The sequence below is a fragment of the Salmo salar genome, chromosome 01 (assembly GCF_965601325.2).
Source record: "Salmo salar chromosome 01, fSalSal1, whole genome shotgun sequence".
NCBI classification, from domain to species: Eukaryota; Metazoa; Chordata; class Actinopteri; order Salmoniformes; family Salmonidae; genus Salmo; species Salmo salar.
Genome location: NC_138291.1, coordinates 126,389,144 through 126,403,829, shown reverse-complemented (window position 1 = coordinate 126,403,829; position 14,686 = coordinate 126,389,144). Strand labels below are relative to the sequence as shown.

Below are 14,686 nucleotides of genomic sequence, written 5' to 3'. Positions count from 1 at the left end.
GAGAAGTGTTGTTGTTAGTCTGAAAGGCAGAGGAGCACAGAGAAGTGTTGTTGTTAGTCTGAAAGGCAGAGGAGCACAGAGAAGTGTTGTTGGTCTGAAAGGCAGAGGAGAACAGAGAAGTGTTGTTGTTGTTAGTCTGAAAGGCAGAGGAGCACAGAGAAGTGTTGTTGTTAGTCTGAAAGGCAGAGGAGAACAGAGAAGTGCTGTTGTTAGTCTGAAAGGCAGAGGAGCACAGAGAAGTGTTAGTCTGAAAGGCAGAGGAGCACGGAGAAGTGTTGTTGTTAGTCTGAAAGGCAGAGGAGCACAGAGAAGTGTTGTTGTTGTTAGTCTGAAAGGCAGAGGAGCACAGAGAAGTGTTGTTGTTAGTCTGAAAGGCAGAGGAGCACAGAGAAGTGTTGTTGTTAGTCTGAAAGGCAGAGGAGCACAGAGAAGTGTTGTTAGTCTGAAAAGCAGAGGAGCACGGAGACATTCTCTCTGTTAGTCTTACAGTGTTACTGTAGAAAGCCGGGGTCAAACCTCAAGCTATTATCTGTGTGTTTAACAGGTCATACCATCCTGAACTGAAGGTTTTATTGTGGGTGTTAATGTAACAACGTTTACAGCCCTCTGAGGCCAGACTAGTTTATAAAGTCTTCTGGATGAAGGAATCATTCTGTCCTATTGAGTCTGTTCTGTTGTCTTCATCCTCCCTGTTTGTGTGCTTTGCCCTGCAGCCAAGATGGCCTGGAAGAGGGCTGTGAGAGGGGTCCGGGAGATGTGTGACGCGTGCGAAGCCACCTTGTTTAACATTCACTGGGTCTGCCACAAGTGTGGCTTTGTGGTTTGTCTGGACTGTTACAAGGCGAAGGAGAGGAAGAGCTCCAAAGGTCAGTCAACATTTCAAAACCTCTTCCTTTCCACCATAGACAAGTAGAGGATACAGGTTTTTCTCCCTCTCTCTCCCTCTCCATCTCTCCCTCTCTCCCCCTCCCTCTCTCTCCCCCTCCCTCTCTCTCTCCCTCCCTCTCTCTCCCCCTACCTCCCCCTCCCTCTCTCTCCCCCTACCTCCCCCTCCCTCTCTCTCTCCCTCCCTCTCTCTCTCTCTCCCTCCCTCTCTCTCTCCCTCCCTCTCCCTCCCTCTCCCCCTCTCTCTCTCCCTCTCCCCCTCTCTCTCCCTCTCTCCCCTCCCCCTCCCTCCCCCTCTCCCTCCCTCCCTCCCTCCCTCCCTCCCTCCCTCCCTCCCTCCCTCCCTCCCTCCCTCCCTCCCTCCCTCCCTCCCTCCCTCCCTCCCTCCCTCTCCCCCTCTCTCTCTCCCTCTCCCCCTCCCTCTCCCCCTCCCTCTCTCTCTCCCTCTCTCCCCCTCTCTCTCCCCCTCTCTCTCTCCCTCCCTCTCTCTCCCCCACCCTCCCTCTCCCCCTCTCCCCCTCTCCCCCCCTCCCTCTCCCCCCCTCTCTCCCCCTCCCAATCTCTCTCTCCCCCTCTCTCCCCCTTCTCCCCCTCTCTCTCCCCCTCTCTCTCTCCCTCTCCCCCTCCCTCCCTCTCTCTCCTCTCTCTCCAAGGTGGGGGTCTGGTTGAGACAGACATTGTGTTGTAGTTCTGATGGTTGGTCACAGGGCCCTGGGCAGGTGTAAATCACCATGACGACAGAGACGGGGCATATCTGCTGTCCCCAGCCTGCCCCCTACTGCCTGCTATAGTAGTGGTAGGGGACTGACTGTCTGTGTCTCTGTCTGTCTCTGTCTGTCTGTGTCTCTGGCTCCAACTCAAAGGGCTTTATTGGCATGGGAAACACATGTTTATTACCTAAACAAGTGAAATAAACATGACTCTGTCTGCCTGTCTGGACGGCAACCCTCCAGCTCTACAGAGCGTGGAACCCCATCCATCACAGCTCCTACAGAGCGTGGAACCACCATCCGTCACAGCTCCTACAAAGAGTGGAACCCCCATCCGTCACAGCTCCTACAGAGAGTGGAACCCCCATCCATCACAGCTCTTACAGAGCGTGGAACCCCCATCCATCACAGCTCTTACAGAGCGTGGAACCCCCATCCATCACAGCTCCTACGGAGTGTGGAACCCCCATCCATCACAGCTCCTACAGAGTGTGGAACCCCCATCCATCAAAAAAGAAAATTACTAAAAAAAAATAATGAAATGTATGCCTTCACTACTGTAAGTCGCTCTGGATAAGAGCGTCTGCTAAATGACTAAAATGTGAAAATGTTTGACTGTTGGTTTGAGGGTAGTAATGTGTGTTTTGTTGTTCCTCCAGATAAAGAGCTGTATGCCTGGCTGAAGTGAAATGTTTGACTGTTGGTTTGAGGGTAGTAATGTGTGTTTTGTTGTTCCTCCAGATAAAGAGCTGTATGCCTGGCTGAAGTGAAATGTTTGACTGTTGGTTTGAGGGTAGTAATGTGTGTTTTGTTGTTCCTCCAGATAAAGAGCTGTATGCCTGGCTGAAGTGAAATGTTTGACTGTTGGTTTGAGGGTAGTAATGTGTGTTTCGTTGTACCTCCAGATAAAGAGCTGTATGCCTGGCTGAAGTGTGTCAAGGGACAGCAGCACGGTCACAAGTACTTGATGCCAACACAGATTATCCCAGGAACTGGTAGGAACCAATGATTTATGTTCCTCTCTCTCTGTCTGGACCTCAGCCAGGGCTGGAATAGCTTTCATTATTCAGGAAACTACAACACAACACAGGACTTCATTACAACACAAGACAGGACTCCATTACAACGCAAGACAGGACTCCATTACAACGCAAGACAGGACTCCATTACAACGCAAGACAGGACTCCATTACAACGCAAGACAGGACTCCATTACAACGCAAGACAGGACTCCATTACAACGCAAGACAGGACTCCATTACAACGCAAGACAGGACTCCATTACAACGCAAGACAGGACTCCATTACAACGCAAGACAGGACTCCATTACAACGCAAGACAGGACTCCATTACAACGCAAGACAGGACTCCATTACAACGCAAGACAGGACTCCATTACAACGCAAGACAGGACTCCATTACAACGCAAGACAGGACTCCATTACAACGCAAGACAGGACTCCATTACAACGCAAGACAGGACTCCATTACAACGCAAGACAGGACTCCATTACAACGCAAGACAGGACTCCATTACAACACAAGACAGGACTCCATTACAACACAAGACAGGACTCCATTACAACACAGAGTTAAAGTACAAGACAAGACTCCATAGATCAAAGTAAATGATAAACCCTGAACAAGCCCTGCTGGGTTTCACTGGTTCTACTGTGTCAGTGTGAGGTTTGCTGGAGGAACAGCCCAGTCTTTGGCCTGGTTTAGGATACTCTTCATATGTCAACTGGAAACAGAAACCTGGTTTCACCGGGTTTTTTTTTCTTTTCCTAGCTAGTTTTCCATTCTTCTCCTCTGACAATAACACAGTGTAACTGTAGCATGCTGACAGACGTGTGTAGTAATGAACAGTGGGTCTGGTTTGCAGTTCTAGCAGAGGTGGTGAGCGCCATGCATCTGTTCAGGGAGAAGGACAGCGTCAGGGCACCATGTGTCTGTACTGGGAAACACACCAGTCTACTCAACAAGCTGCCAGTTACCAACGGAGTCTCTCAGGTATGGAGATACGCTGCTGTTACTGCTCTGTTACTGCCGCGTCCCCAAGTAGCACCCTATTCCCTATATAGTGCACTACTTTAGACCAGGGCCCGATGGCACCCTATTCCCTATATAGTGCACTACTTTAGACCAGAGCCCTATGGCACCCTATTCCCTATATAGTGCACTACTTTAGACCAGAGCCCTATGGCACCCTATTCCCTATATGTGCACTACTTTAGACCAGGGCCCTATGGCACTGTATTCCCTACATGGTGTACTCATTTTGACCAGGGCCCTATGGAACCGTATTCACTACATGGGAATAAGGTGGTATTTGGGACGCACTTTCTGGTTTCCAGTACTGCCGAACCCAGTGATTCAGCCTCTGTCCTGCTCAGTAATATAGACTAGTTAGAGCTCTGTCTGTTAGCTCAGTAATATAGACTAGTTAGAGCTCTGTTAGCTCAGTAATATAGACTACTTAGAGCTCTGTTAGCTCAGTAATAAAGACTAGTTAGAGCTCTGTCTGTTAGCTCAGTAATGTAGACTAGTTAGAGCTCTGTCTGTTAGCTCAGTAATATAGACTAGTTAGAGCTCTGTCTGTTAACTCAGTAATGTAGACAGAGCTCTGTCTGTTAGCTCAGTAATATAGACTAGTTAGAGCTCTGTCTGTTCGCTCAGTAATGTAGGCTAGTTAGAGCTCTGTCTGTTAGCTCAGTAATGCAGACTAGTTAGAGCTCTGTTAGCTCAGTAATATAGACTAGTTAGAGCCCTGTTAGCTCAGTAATGTAGACTAGTTAGAGCTCTGTCTGTCAGCTCAGTAATATAGACTAGTTAGAGCTCTGTCTGTTCGCTCAGTAATGTAGACTAGTTAGAGCTATGTCTGTCAGCTCAGTAATGTAGACTAGTTAGACCTCTGTCTGTTAGCTCAGTAATATAGACTAGTTAGAGCTCTGTCTGTTAGCTCAGTAATATAGACTAGTTAGAGCTCTGTCTGTTCGCTCAGTAATGTAGACTAGTTAGAGCTCTGTCTGTTAGCTCAGTAATATAGACTAGTTAGAGCTCTGTCTGTTAGCTCAGTAATATAGACTAGTTAGAGCTCTGTTAGCACAGTAATATAGACTAGTTAGACCTCTGTCTGTTAGCTCAGTAATATAGACTATTTAGAGCTCTGTCTGTTAGCTCAGTAATATAGAGTAGTTAGAGCTCTGTCTGTTCGCTCAGTAATGTAGACAAGTTTGAGCTCTGTCTGTTAGCTCAATAATGTAGACTAGTTAGAGCTCTGTCTGTTAGCTCAGTAATGTAGACTAGTTAGAGCTCTGTCTGTCAGCTCAGTAATATAGACTAGTTAGAGCTCTGTCTGTTAGCTCAGTAATATAGACTAGTTAGAGCTCTGTCTGTTAGCTCAGTAATATAGACTAGTTAGAGCTCTGTCTGTTAGCTCAGTAATGTAGACTAGTTAGAGCTCTGTCTGTTAGCTCAGTAATGTAGTCTAGTTAGAGCTCTGTCTGTTAGCTCAGTAATGTAGACTAGTTAGAGCTCTGTCTGTTAACTCAGTAATGCAGACTAGTTAGAGCTCTGTCTGTTAGCTCAGTAATGTAGACTAGTTAGAGCTCTGTCTGTTAGCTCAGTAATGTAGACTAGTTAGAGCTCTGTCGGTCAGCTCAGTAATGTAGACTAGTTAGAGCTCTGTCTGTCAGCTCAGTAATATAGACTAGTTAGAGCTCTGTCTGTTCGCTCAGTAATGTAGACTAGTTAGAGCTCTGTCTGTTAGCTCAGTAATGTAGGCTAGTTAGAGCTCTGTCTGTTAGCTCAGTAATATAGACTAGTTAGAGCTCTGTCTGTTAGCTCAGTAATATAGACTAGTTAGAGCTCTGTCTGTTAGCTCAGTAATGTAGACTAGTTAGAGCTCTGTCTGTTAGCTCAGTAATGTAGTCTAGTTAGAGCTCTGTCTGTTAGCTCAGTAATGTAGACTAGTTAGAGCTCTGTCTGTTAACTCAGTAATGCAGACTAGTTAGAGCTCTGTCTGTTAGCTCAGTAATGTAGACTAGTTAGAGCTCTGTCGGTCAGCTCAGTAATGTAGACTAGTTAGAGCTCTGTCTGTCAGCTCAGTAATATAGACTAGTTAGAGCTCTGTCTGTTCACTCAGTAATGTAGACTAGTTAGAGCTCTGTCTGTTAGCTCAGTAATGTAGGCTAGTTAGAGCTCTGTCTGTTAGCTCAGTAATGTAGGCTAGTTAGAGCTCTGTCTGTTAGCTCAGTAATGCAGACTAGTTAGAGCTCTGTTAGCTCAGTAATATAGACTAGTTAGAGCCCTGTTAGCTCAGTAATGTAGACTAGTTAGAGCTCTGTCTGTCAGCTCAGTAATATAGACTAGTTAGAGCTCTGTCTGTTCGCTCAGTAATGTAGACTAGTTAGAGCTCTGTCTGTTAGCTCAGTAATGTAGACTAGTTAGAGCTCTGTCTGTTAGCTCAGTAATGTAGGCTAGTTAGAGCTATGTCTGTCAGCTCAGTAATGTAGACTAGTTAGACCTCTGTCTGTTAGCTCAGTAATATAGACTAGTTAGAGCTCTGTCTGTTAGCTCAGTAATATAGACTAGTTTGAGCTCTGTCTGTTAGCTCAGTAATGTAGACTAGTTAGAGCTCTGTCTGTTAGCTCAGTAATATAGACTAGTTAGAGCTCTGTCTGTTAGCTCAGTAATATAGACTAGTTAGACCTCTGTCTGTTAGCTCAGTAATATAGACTATTTAGAGCTCTGTCTGTTAGCTCAGTAATATAGAGTAGTTAGAGCTCTGTCTGTTCGCTCAGTAATGTAGACAAGTTTGAGCTCTGTCTGTTAGCTCAATAATGTAGACTAGTTAGAGCTCTGTCTGTTAGCTCAGTAATGTAGACTAGTTAGAGCTCTGTCTGTCAGCTCAGTAATATAGACTAGTTAGAGCTCTGTCTGTCAGCTCAGTAATATAGACTAGTTAGAGCTCTGTCTGTTAGCTCAGTAATATAGACTAGTTAGAGCTCTGTCTGTTAGCTCAGTAATGTAGACTAGTTAGAGCTCTGTCTGTTAGCTCAGTAATGTAGTCTAGTTAGAGCTCTGTCTGTTAGCTCAGTAATGTAGACTAGTTAGAGCTCTGTCTGTTAACTCAGTAATGCAGACTAGTTAGAGCTCTGTCTGTTAGCTCAGTAATGTAGACTAGTTAGAGCTCTGTCGGTCAGCTCAGTAATGTAGACTAGTTAGAGCTCTGTCTGTCAGCTCAGTAATATAGACTAGTTAGAGCTCTGTCTGTTAGCTCAGTAATGTAGACTAGTTAGAGCTCTGTCTGTTAACTCAGTAATGCAGACTAGTTAGAGCTCTGTCTGTTAGCTCAGTAATGTAGACTAGTTAGAGCTCTGTCGGTCAGCTCAGTAATGTAGACTAGTTAGAGCTCTGTCTGTCAGCTCAGTAATATAGACTAGTTAGAGCTCTGTCTGTTCACTCAGTAATGTAGACTAGTTAGAGCTCTGTCTGTTAGCTCAGTAATGTAGGCTAGTTAGAGCTCTGTCTGTTAGCTCAGTAATGTAGGCTAGTTAGAGCTCTGTCTGTTAGCTCAGTAATGCAGACTAGTTAGAGCTCTGTTAGCTCAGTAATATAGACTAGTTAGAGCCCTGTTAGCTCAGTAATGTAGACTAGTTAGAGCTCTGTCTGTCAGCTCAGTAATATAGACTAGTTAGAGCTCTGTCTGTTCGCTCAGTAATGTAGACTAGTTAGAGCTCTGTCTGTTAGCTCAGTAATGTAGACTAGTTAGAGCTCTGTCTGTTAGCTCAGTAATGTAGGCTAGTTAGAGCTATGTCTGTCAGCTCAGTAATGTAGACTAGTTAGACCTCTGTCTGTTAGCTCAGTAATATAGACTAGTTAGAGCTCTGTCTGTTAGCTCAGTAATATAGACTAGTTTGAGCTCTGTCTGTTAGCTCAGTAATGTAGACTAGTTAGAGCTCTGTCTGTTAGCTCAGTAATATAGACTAGTTAGAGCTCTGTCTGTTAGCTCAGTAATATAGACTAGTTAGACCTCTGTCTGTTAGCTCAGTAATATAGACTATTTAGAGCTCTGTCTGTTAGCTCAGTAATATAGAGTAGTTAGAGCTCTGTCTGTTCGCTCAGTAATGTAGACAAGTTTGAGCTCTGTCTGTTAGCTCAATAATGTAGACTAGTTAGAGCTCTGTCTGTTAGCTCAGTAATGTAGACTAGTTAGAGCTCTGTCTGTCAGCTCAGTAATATAGACTAGTTAGAGCTCTGTCTGTCAGCTCAGTAATATAGACTAGTTAGAGCTCTGTCTGTTAGCTCAGTAATATAGACTAGTTAGAGCTCTGTCTGTTAGCTCAGTAATGTAGACTAGTTAGAGCTCTGTCTGTTAGCTCAGTAATGTAGTCTAGTTAGAGCTCTGTCTGTTAGCTCAGTAATGTAGACTAGTTAGAGCTCTGTCTGTTAACTCAGTAATGCAGACTAGTTAGAGCTCTGTCTGTTAGCTCAGTAATGTAGACTAGTTAGAGCTCTGTCGGTCAGCTCAGTAATGTAGACTAGTTAGAGCTCTGTCTGTCAGCTCAGTAATATAGACTAGTTAGAGCTCTGTCTGTTAGCTCAGTAATGTAGGCTAGTTAGAGCTCTGTCTGTTAGCTCAGTAATGTAGGCTAGTTAGAGCTCTGTCTGTTAGCTCAGTAATGCAGACTAGTTAGAGCTCTGTTAGCTCAGTAATATAGACTAGTTAGAGCCCTGTTAGCTCAGTAATGTAGACTAGTTAGAGCTCTGTCTGTTAGCTCCGTAATGTAGACTAGTTAGAGCTCGGGTCTGTCAGCTCAGTAATGTAGACTAGTTAGAGCTCTGTCTGTTAGCTCAGTAATGTAGACTTGTTAGAGCTGTGTAGTCTATTGAACAGTGTTGTTGTTGACGTGTTGTTGTTGACCTGTGTAGTCAGTTGAACAGTGTGTCTGTGACGTGTTGTTGTTGACGTGTTGTTGTTGACCTTCGTCTCCACCTGTCTCTCCTGGTCAGGTTCTCCAGAAGGTGTTGTTGTTGACCTGTGTTGTTGTTGACCTGCGTCTCCACTGTCTCTCCTGGTCAGGTTCTCCAGAACGTGTTGTTGTTGACGTGTTGTTGTTGACCTGCGTCTCCACCTGTCTCTCCTGGTCAGGTTCTCCAGAACGTGTTAAACCACAGCAACAAGGTCTCTCTATGTAACGTGAAGACAGAGCCTGGACAGCTGAACCCCATTCAGGGTAAAGCTGAGACGAACGGAGGCTCCAGCCCTGCCTCAGACATCTCCTCTGACTCCAAACGGACTCCCCCGGAGTCCCAGAGTCCTCTCCACTTCCTGGCTGACCTGGCTGAACAGAAGTCACGAGAAGAAAAGAAAGGTACATCACGCTAGCGAACACACACTGAACCCTGTCTGCTGGTCCGTCTGACTGTTAGCCCGGCCCGCTGACAACGTTCCTCTAAGTGTGTGTCTCGTTTGTGTACTTGTCAGGCTGCCAGCAGCATTCCAACCCTCCTGTTTAGGGCTCAGTATGACTGTTGTTATACAGCAGTATTCCAACCCTCCTGTTTATGGCTCAGTATGACTGTAGTTATACAGCAGCGTTCCAACCCTCCTGTTTAGAGCTCAGTATGACTGTAGTTATACAGCAGTATTCCAACCCTCCTGTTTAGAGCTCAGTATGACTGTAGTTATACAGCAGTGTTCCAACCCTCCTGTTTAGGGCTCAGTATGACTGTAGTTATACAGCAGTATTCCAACCCTCCTGTTTAGAGCTCAGTATGACTGTAGTTATACAGCAGCATTCCAACCCTACTGTTTAGGGCTCAGTATGACTGTAGTTATACAGCAGTATTCCAACCCTCCTGTTTAGAGCTCAGTATGACTGTAGTTATACAGCAGCGTTCCAACCCTCCTGTTTAGGGCTCAGTATGACTGTAGTTATACAGCAGTATTCCAACCCTCCTGTTTAGGGCTCAGTATGACTGTAGTTATACAGTCATGGCCAAAGGTTTTGAGAATGACACAAATATTAATTTCCACAAAGTTTGCTGCTTCAGTGTCTTTAGATATTTTTGTCAGATGATACTATGGAATACTGAAGTATAATTACAAGCATTTCATAAGTGTCAAAGGCTTTTATTGACAATTACATGAAGTTGATGCAAAGAGTCAATATTTGTAGTGTTGACCCTTCTTTTTCAAGACCTCTGCAATCCGCCCTGGCATGCTGTCAATTAACTTCTGGGCCAGATGGCAGCACATTCTTGCATAATCAATGCTTGGAGTTTGTCAGAATTTGTGGGTTTTGGTTGTCAACCCGCCTCTTGAGGATTGACCACAAGTTCTCAATGGGATTAAGGTCTGGGGAGTTTCCTGGCAATGGACCCAAAATATCGATGTTTTGTTCCCCAAGCCACTTAGTTATCACTTTTGCCTTATGGCAAGGTGCTCCATCATGCTGGAAAAGGCATTGTTTGTCACCAAACTGTTCCTGGATGGTTGGGAGAAGTTGCTCTCGCAGGATGTGTTGGTACCATTCTTTATTCATGGCTGTGTTCTTAGGCAAAATTGTGAGTGAGCCCACTCCCTTGGCTGAGAAGCAACCCCACACATAAATGGTCTCAGGATGCTTTACTGTTGGCATGACACAGGACTGATGGTAGCGCTCACCTTGTCTTCTCCGGACAAGTTTTTTTCCAGATGCCCCAAACAATCGGAAAGGGGATTCATCAGGAAAATGACTTTACCCCAGTCCTCAGCAATCCAATCCCTGTACCTTTTGCAGAATATCAGTCTGTCCCTGATGTTTTTCCTGGAGAGAAGTGGCTTCTTTGCTGCCCTTCTTGACACCAGGCCATCCTCCAAATGTCTTTGCCTCACTGTGCGTGCAGATGCACTCACACCTGCCTGCTGCCATTCCTGAGCAAGCTCTGTACTGGTGGTGCCCCGATCCCGCAGCTGAATCAACTTTAGGAGACGTCCAGGCGCTTGCTGGACTTTCTTGGGCGCCCTGAAGCCTTCTTCACAACAATTGAAGCGCTCTCCTTGAAGTTCTTGATGATCGGATAAATGGTTGATTTAGGTGCAATCTTACTGGCAGCAATATCCTTGCCTGTGAAGCCCTTTTTGTGCAAAGCAATGATGACGGCACGTGTTTCCTTGCAGGTAACCATGGTTGACAGAGGAAGAACAATGATTCCAAGCATCACCCTCCTTTTGAAGCTTCCAGTCTGTTATTCGAACTCAATCAGCATGACAGAGTGATCTCCAGCCTTGTCCTCGTCAACACTCACACCTGTGTTAACGAGAGAATCACTGACATGATGTCAGCTGGTCCTTTTGTGGCAGGGCTGAAATGCAGTGGAAATGTTTTTGGGGGATTCAGTTCATTTGCATGGCAAAGAGGGACTTTGCAATTAATTTCAATTCATCTGATCACTCTTCATAACATTCTGGAGTATATGCAAATTGTCATCATGCAAACTGAGGCAGCAGACTTTGTGAAAATGTATATTTGTGTCATTCTCAAAACTTTTGGCCACGACTGTACAGCACTATTCCAACCCTCCTGTTTAGGGCTCAGTATGACTGCAGCCACGTGTTAATCCATCCCATTCGCTCTACCCAACCTGCCTAGAAACTGTCATGTTTAACATCTTGTCATTGTCAGAGATGATATGTATATGGTGGATAATTGTTTTTGTATCATTTTATATCCTGTTTGGACAGCGGTCTTTGGTAGTTGAGGTGTGTTGTAACTGGTGTGTCGCTGTGTTGTGGATTCATACATATTTCTGTCATTATTTTGATAATGTCATGATGGATAAATGTATTATCTTGTGACAGGTAAAGTGTGTAACTGATGATGATAAATGCCAGATATCTCTAGAGAGGTTAGTTGTTACTGCTGTGTGATGATGATGTTTTATAACTGATGTATCTTGTCTCTGGTGTAGAAAACAAGGAGTCTCCTCTGGGTAAGGTGGGCAAGGAGGACAAGGTCAGTAGCCTGGAGTCTCTCCACTGTAAAGCGTCTAGCCTGGAGTCTCTCCACTGTAAAGCGTCTAGCCTGGTGTCTAACATCACAGAACAGGGCTCGACTCTGAGAGACCTCCTAACTACCACCGCTGGTAAACTCCGTCTGGGCTCTACTGATGCTGGCATCGCCTTCGCGCCTGTATACTCCACCGCAGCACAGGTACATGGCTGGGACAGAGAGACACACACACCCAGTCCACCATTATCTTGCTGTATGTGTTCTAATGCAGTATATCTCCTCTCTCCAGATGGGGAAGAGTGGCCGTAGCATGCCCAACATCCTGGATGACATCATAGCATCCGTGGTCGAGAACAAAATCCCTGCCAGTCGAGGAGCCAAGCTGAGTCTGAAGCTGGAGGCCACCACCACCACTACAGAGGACAGGGAGGTGAAGACAGAGAGGAACGAGAGGAATAAGCAGCCTGGGACAGGTCCAAACCCTGGGACTGGGACAGGTCCAAACCCTGGGACTGGGACAGGTCCAAACCCTGGGGCTGGGACAGGTCCAAACCCTGGGGCTGGGACAGGTCCAAACCCTGGGGCTGGGACAGGTCCAAACCCTGGGGCTGGGACAGGTCCAAACCCTGGGGCTGGGACAGGTCCAAACCCTGGGGCTGGGACAGGTCCAAACCCTGGGGCTGGGACAGGTCCAAACCCTGGGGCTGGGACAGGTACAAACCCTGGGGCTGGGACAGGACAGCTTCCTGTAGCCAAGCCTCAGCTAGAGAAGACCCTGCTGCTCCATGCTGACATCCCCCACTGCTGGTTGTATGAACGCAGACTGCTCTGGCTGAAAGACCATCGCCACCCTGGCAACTGGAAGCTGTTCAGAGAGTGTTGGAGACAGGGACAGGTCAGTCAGTCTCTACTTCTTCCCTTCAGATGTTTCCTCACTCACTAGCTTCATCTCCAGTGCTTTTAGTTGGTGGAGAAGTGGAGATGCAGTGCATGGTGAATATGTGGGTCCTACTGTGTGCAATATTCACTGTTGCTTTGTCTCTGACCGGGCTGTATGGAGCGGCGGTGGAGACCGCCGGGCTGTATGGAGCGGCGGTGGAGACCGCCGGGCTGTATGGAGCGGCGGGGGAGACTGCCGGGCTGTATGGAGCGGCGGTGGAGACCGCCGGGCTGTATGGAGCGGCGGTGGAGACCGCCGGGCTGTATGGAGCGGCGGTGGAGACCGCCGGGCTGTATGGAGCGGCGGGGGAGACCGCCGGGCTGTATGGAGCGGCGGGGGAGACCGCCGGGCTGTATGGAGCGGCGGTGGAGACCGCCGGGCTGTATGGAGCGGCGGTGGAGAGCACCGGGCTGTATGGAGCAGCGGTGGAGACCACCGGGCTGTATGGAGCGGCGGTGGAGACCACCGGGCTGTATGGAGCGGCGGTGGAGACCACCGGGCTGTATGGAGCGGCGGTGGAGACCACCGGGCTGTATGGAGCGGCGGTGGAGCCCACCGGGCTGTATGGAGCGGCGGTGGAGACCACCGGGCTGTATGGAGCGGCGGTGGAGACCGCCGGGCTGTATGGAGAGCGGCGGTGGAGACCGCCGGGCTGTATGGAGAGCGGCGGTGGAGACCGCCGGGCTGTATGGAGAGCGGCGGTGGAGACCGCCGGGCTGTAGGGAGAGCGGCGGTGGAGACCGCCGGGCTGTAGGGAGAGCGGCGGTGGAGACCGCCGGGCTGTAGGGAGAGCGGCGGTGGAGACCGCCGGGCTGTAGGGAGAGCGGCGGTGGAGACTGCCGGGCTGTAGGGAGTCACTGCTCTGGATAGTATCACTGCTCTGGATAGTATCGCTGCTCTGGATAGTATCGCTGCTCTGGATAGTATCGCTGCTCTGGATAGTATCGCTGCTCTGGATAGTATCTCTACTCTGGATAGTATCTCTACTCTGGATAGTATCACTGCTCTGGATGGGATCACTGCTCTTTAATAAGCTTTACGTATCAGGCTGTGAGGCCGACACGTAAAGCTCTGACGAAGGCTGTGAGGCCGACACGTAAAGCTCTGACGAAGGCTGTGAGGCCGACACGTAAAGCTCTGACGAAGTCTGTGAGGCCGACACGTAAAGCTCTGACGAAGGCTGTGAGACCGACACGTAAAGCTCTGACGAAGGCTGTGAGGCCGACACGTAAAGCTCTGACGAAGGCTGTGAGGGCCGACACGTAAAGCGCTGACGAAGGCTGTGAGGCCGACACGTAAAGCTCTGACGAAGGCTGTGAGGCCGACACGTAAAGCTCTGACGAAGGCTGTGAGGCCGACACGTAAAGCTCTGACGAAGGCTGTGAGGCCGACACGTAAAGCTCTGACGAAGGCTGTGAGGCCGACACGTAAAGCTCTGACGAAGGCTGTGAGGCCCGACACGTAAAGCTCTGACGAAGGCTGTGAGGCCCAACACGTAAAGCTCTGACGAAGGCTGTGAGGCCCAACACGTAAAGCTCTGACGAAGGCTGTGAGACCGACACGTAAAGCTTATTAAAGAGCAGTGATACTAGCAAAAGCGGTCTGCGGGTTTCTTCTTTTTAACTAATTTTGTAAAAAATGTAATCCTGATGTCGTTATAACGTTGAAATCTTCACACAACTAATGTAGTGTCTTCTCTTCTTCAGCCTGTCCTGGTGACGGGGCTCCATAAGCCTCTGAATGCAGCTCTGTGGAAGGCCGACAGCTTCAACCAGGAGTTTGCTGACCATCAGGGAGACCTGCTGAACTGTAAAGATGGACTTGTCTCTAACGCTGGAATCAACGAGTTCTGGGACGGCTTCGAGGACCTCACCAGTGAGTAGCCTTCATCATTTATCTGGTTATTGATCCTCACCAGTGAGTAGTCTTCATCATTTATCTGGTTATTGATCCAGGACCTCACCAGTGAGTAGCCTTAGTGTATACCCAAACACTAAGTGTATACCCCGAGTATACCAGACACTAAGTGTATACCAGACACTAAGTGTATACCCCGAGTATACCAGACACTAAGTGTATACCCCGAGTATACCAGACACTAAGTGTATACCAGACACTAAGTGTATACCCCGAGTATACCAGACACTAA

The 14,686-nt window shown here is 47.7% G+C and overlaps 1 protein-coding gene across 6 annotated transcripts in view; it reads left to right on the top strand.

Annotated features, from left to right (window-relative positions):
• The window catches only part of LOC106591006 (jumonji domain-containing protein 1C), a 258,958-nt gene that overhangs the window by 225,870 nt on the left and 18,402 nt on the right, over window positions 1-14,686 (top strand). For all 6 annotated transcript variants that reach the window (XM_045687409.2, XM_045687423.2, XM_045687397.2 and 3 more), the window contains 7 exons: window positions 714-866; window positions 2,501-2,590; window positions 3,482-3,609; window positions 8,753-8,975; window positions 11,557-11,798; window positions 11,887-12,492; window positions 14,244-14,412. In XM_045687409.2, coding sequence (XP_045543365.2) covers window positions 714-866; window positions 2,501-2,590; window positions 3,482-3,609; window positions 8,753-8,975; window positions 11,557-11,798; window positions 11,887-12,492; window positions 14,244-14,412 — 1,611 coding nt within the window. The remainder of the gene's footprint in view (window positions 1-713; window positions 867-2,500; window positions 2,591-3,481; window positions 3,610-8,752; window positions 8,976-11,556; window positions 11,799-11,886; window positions 12,493-14,243; window positions 14,413-14,686) is intronic.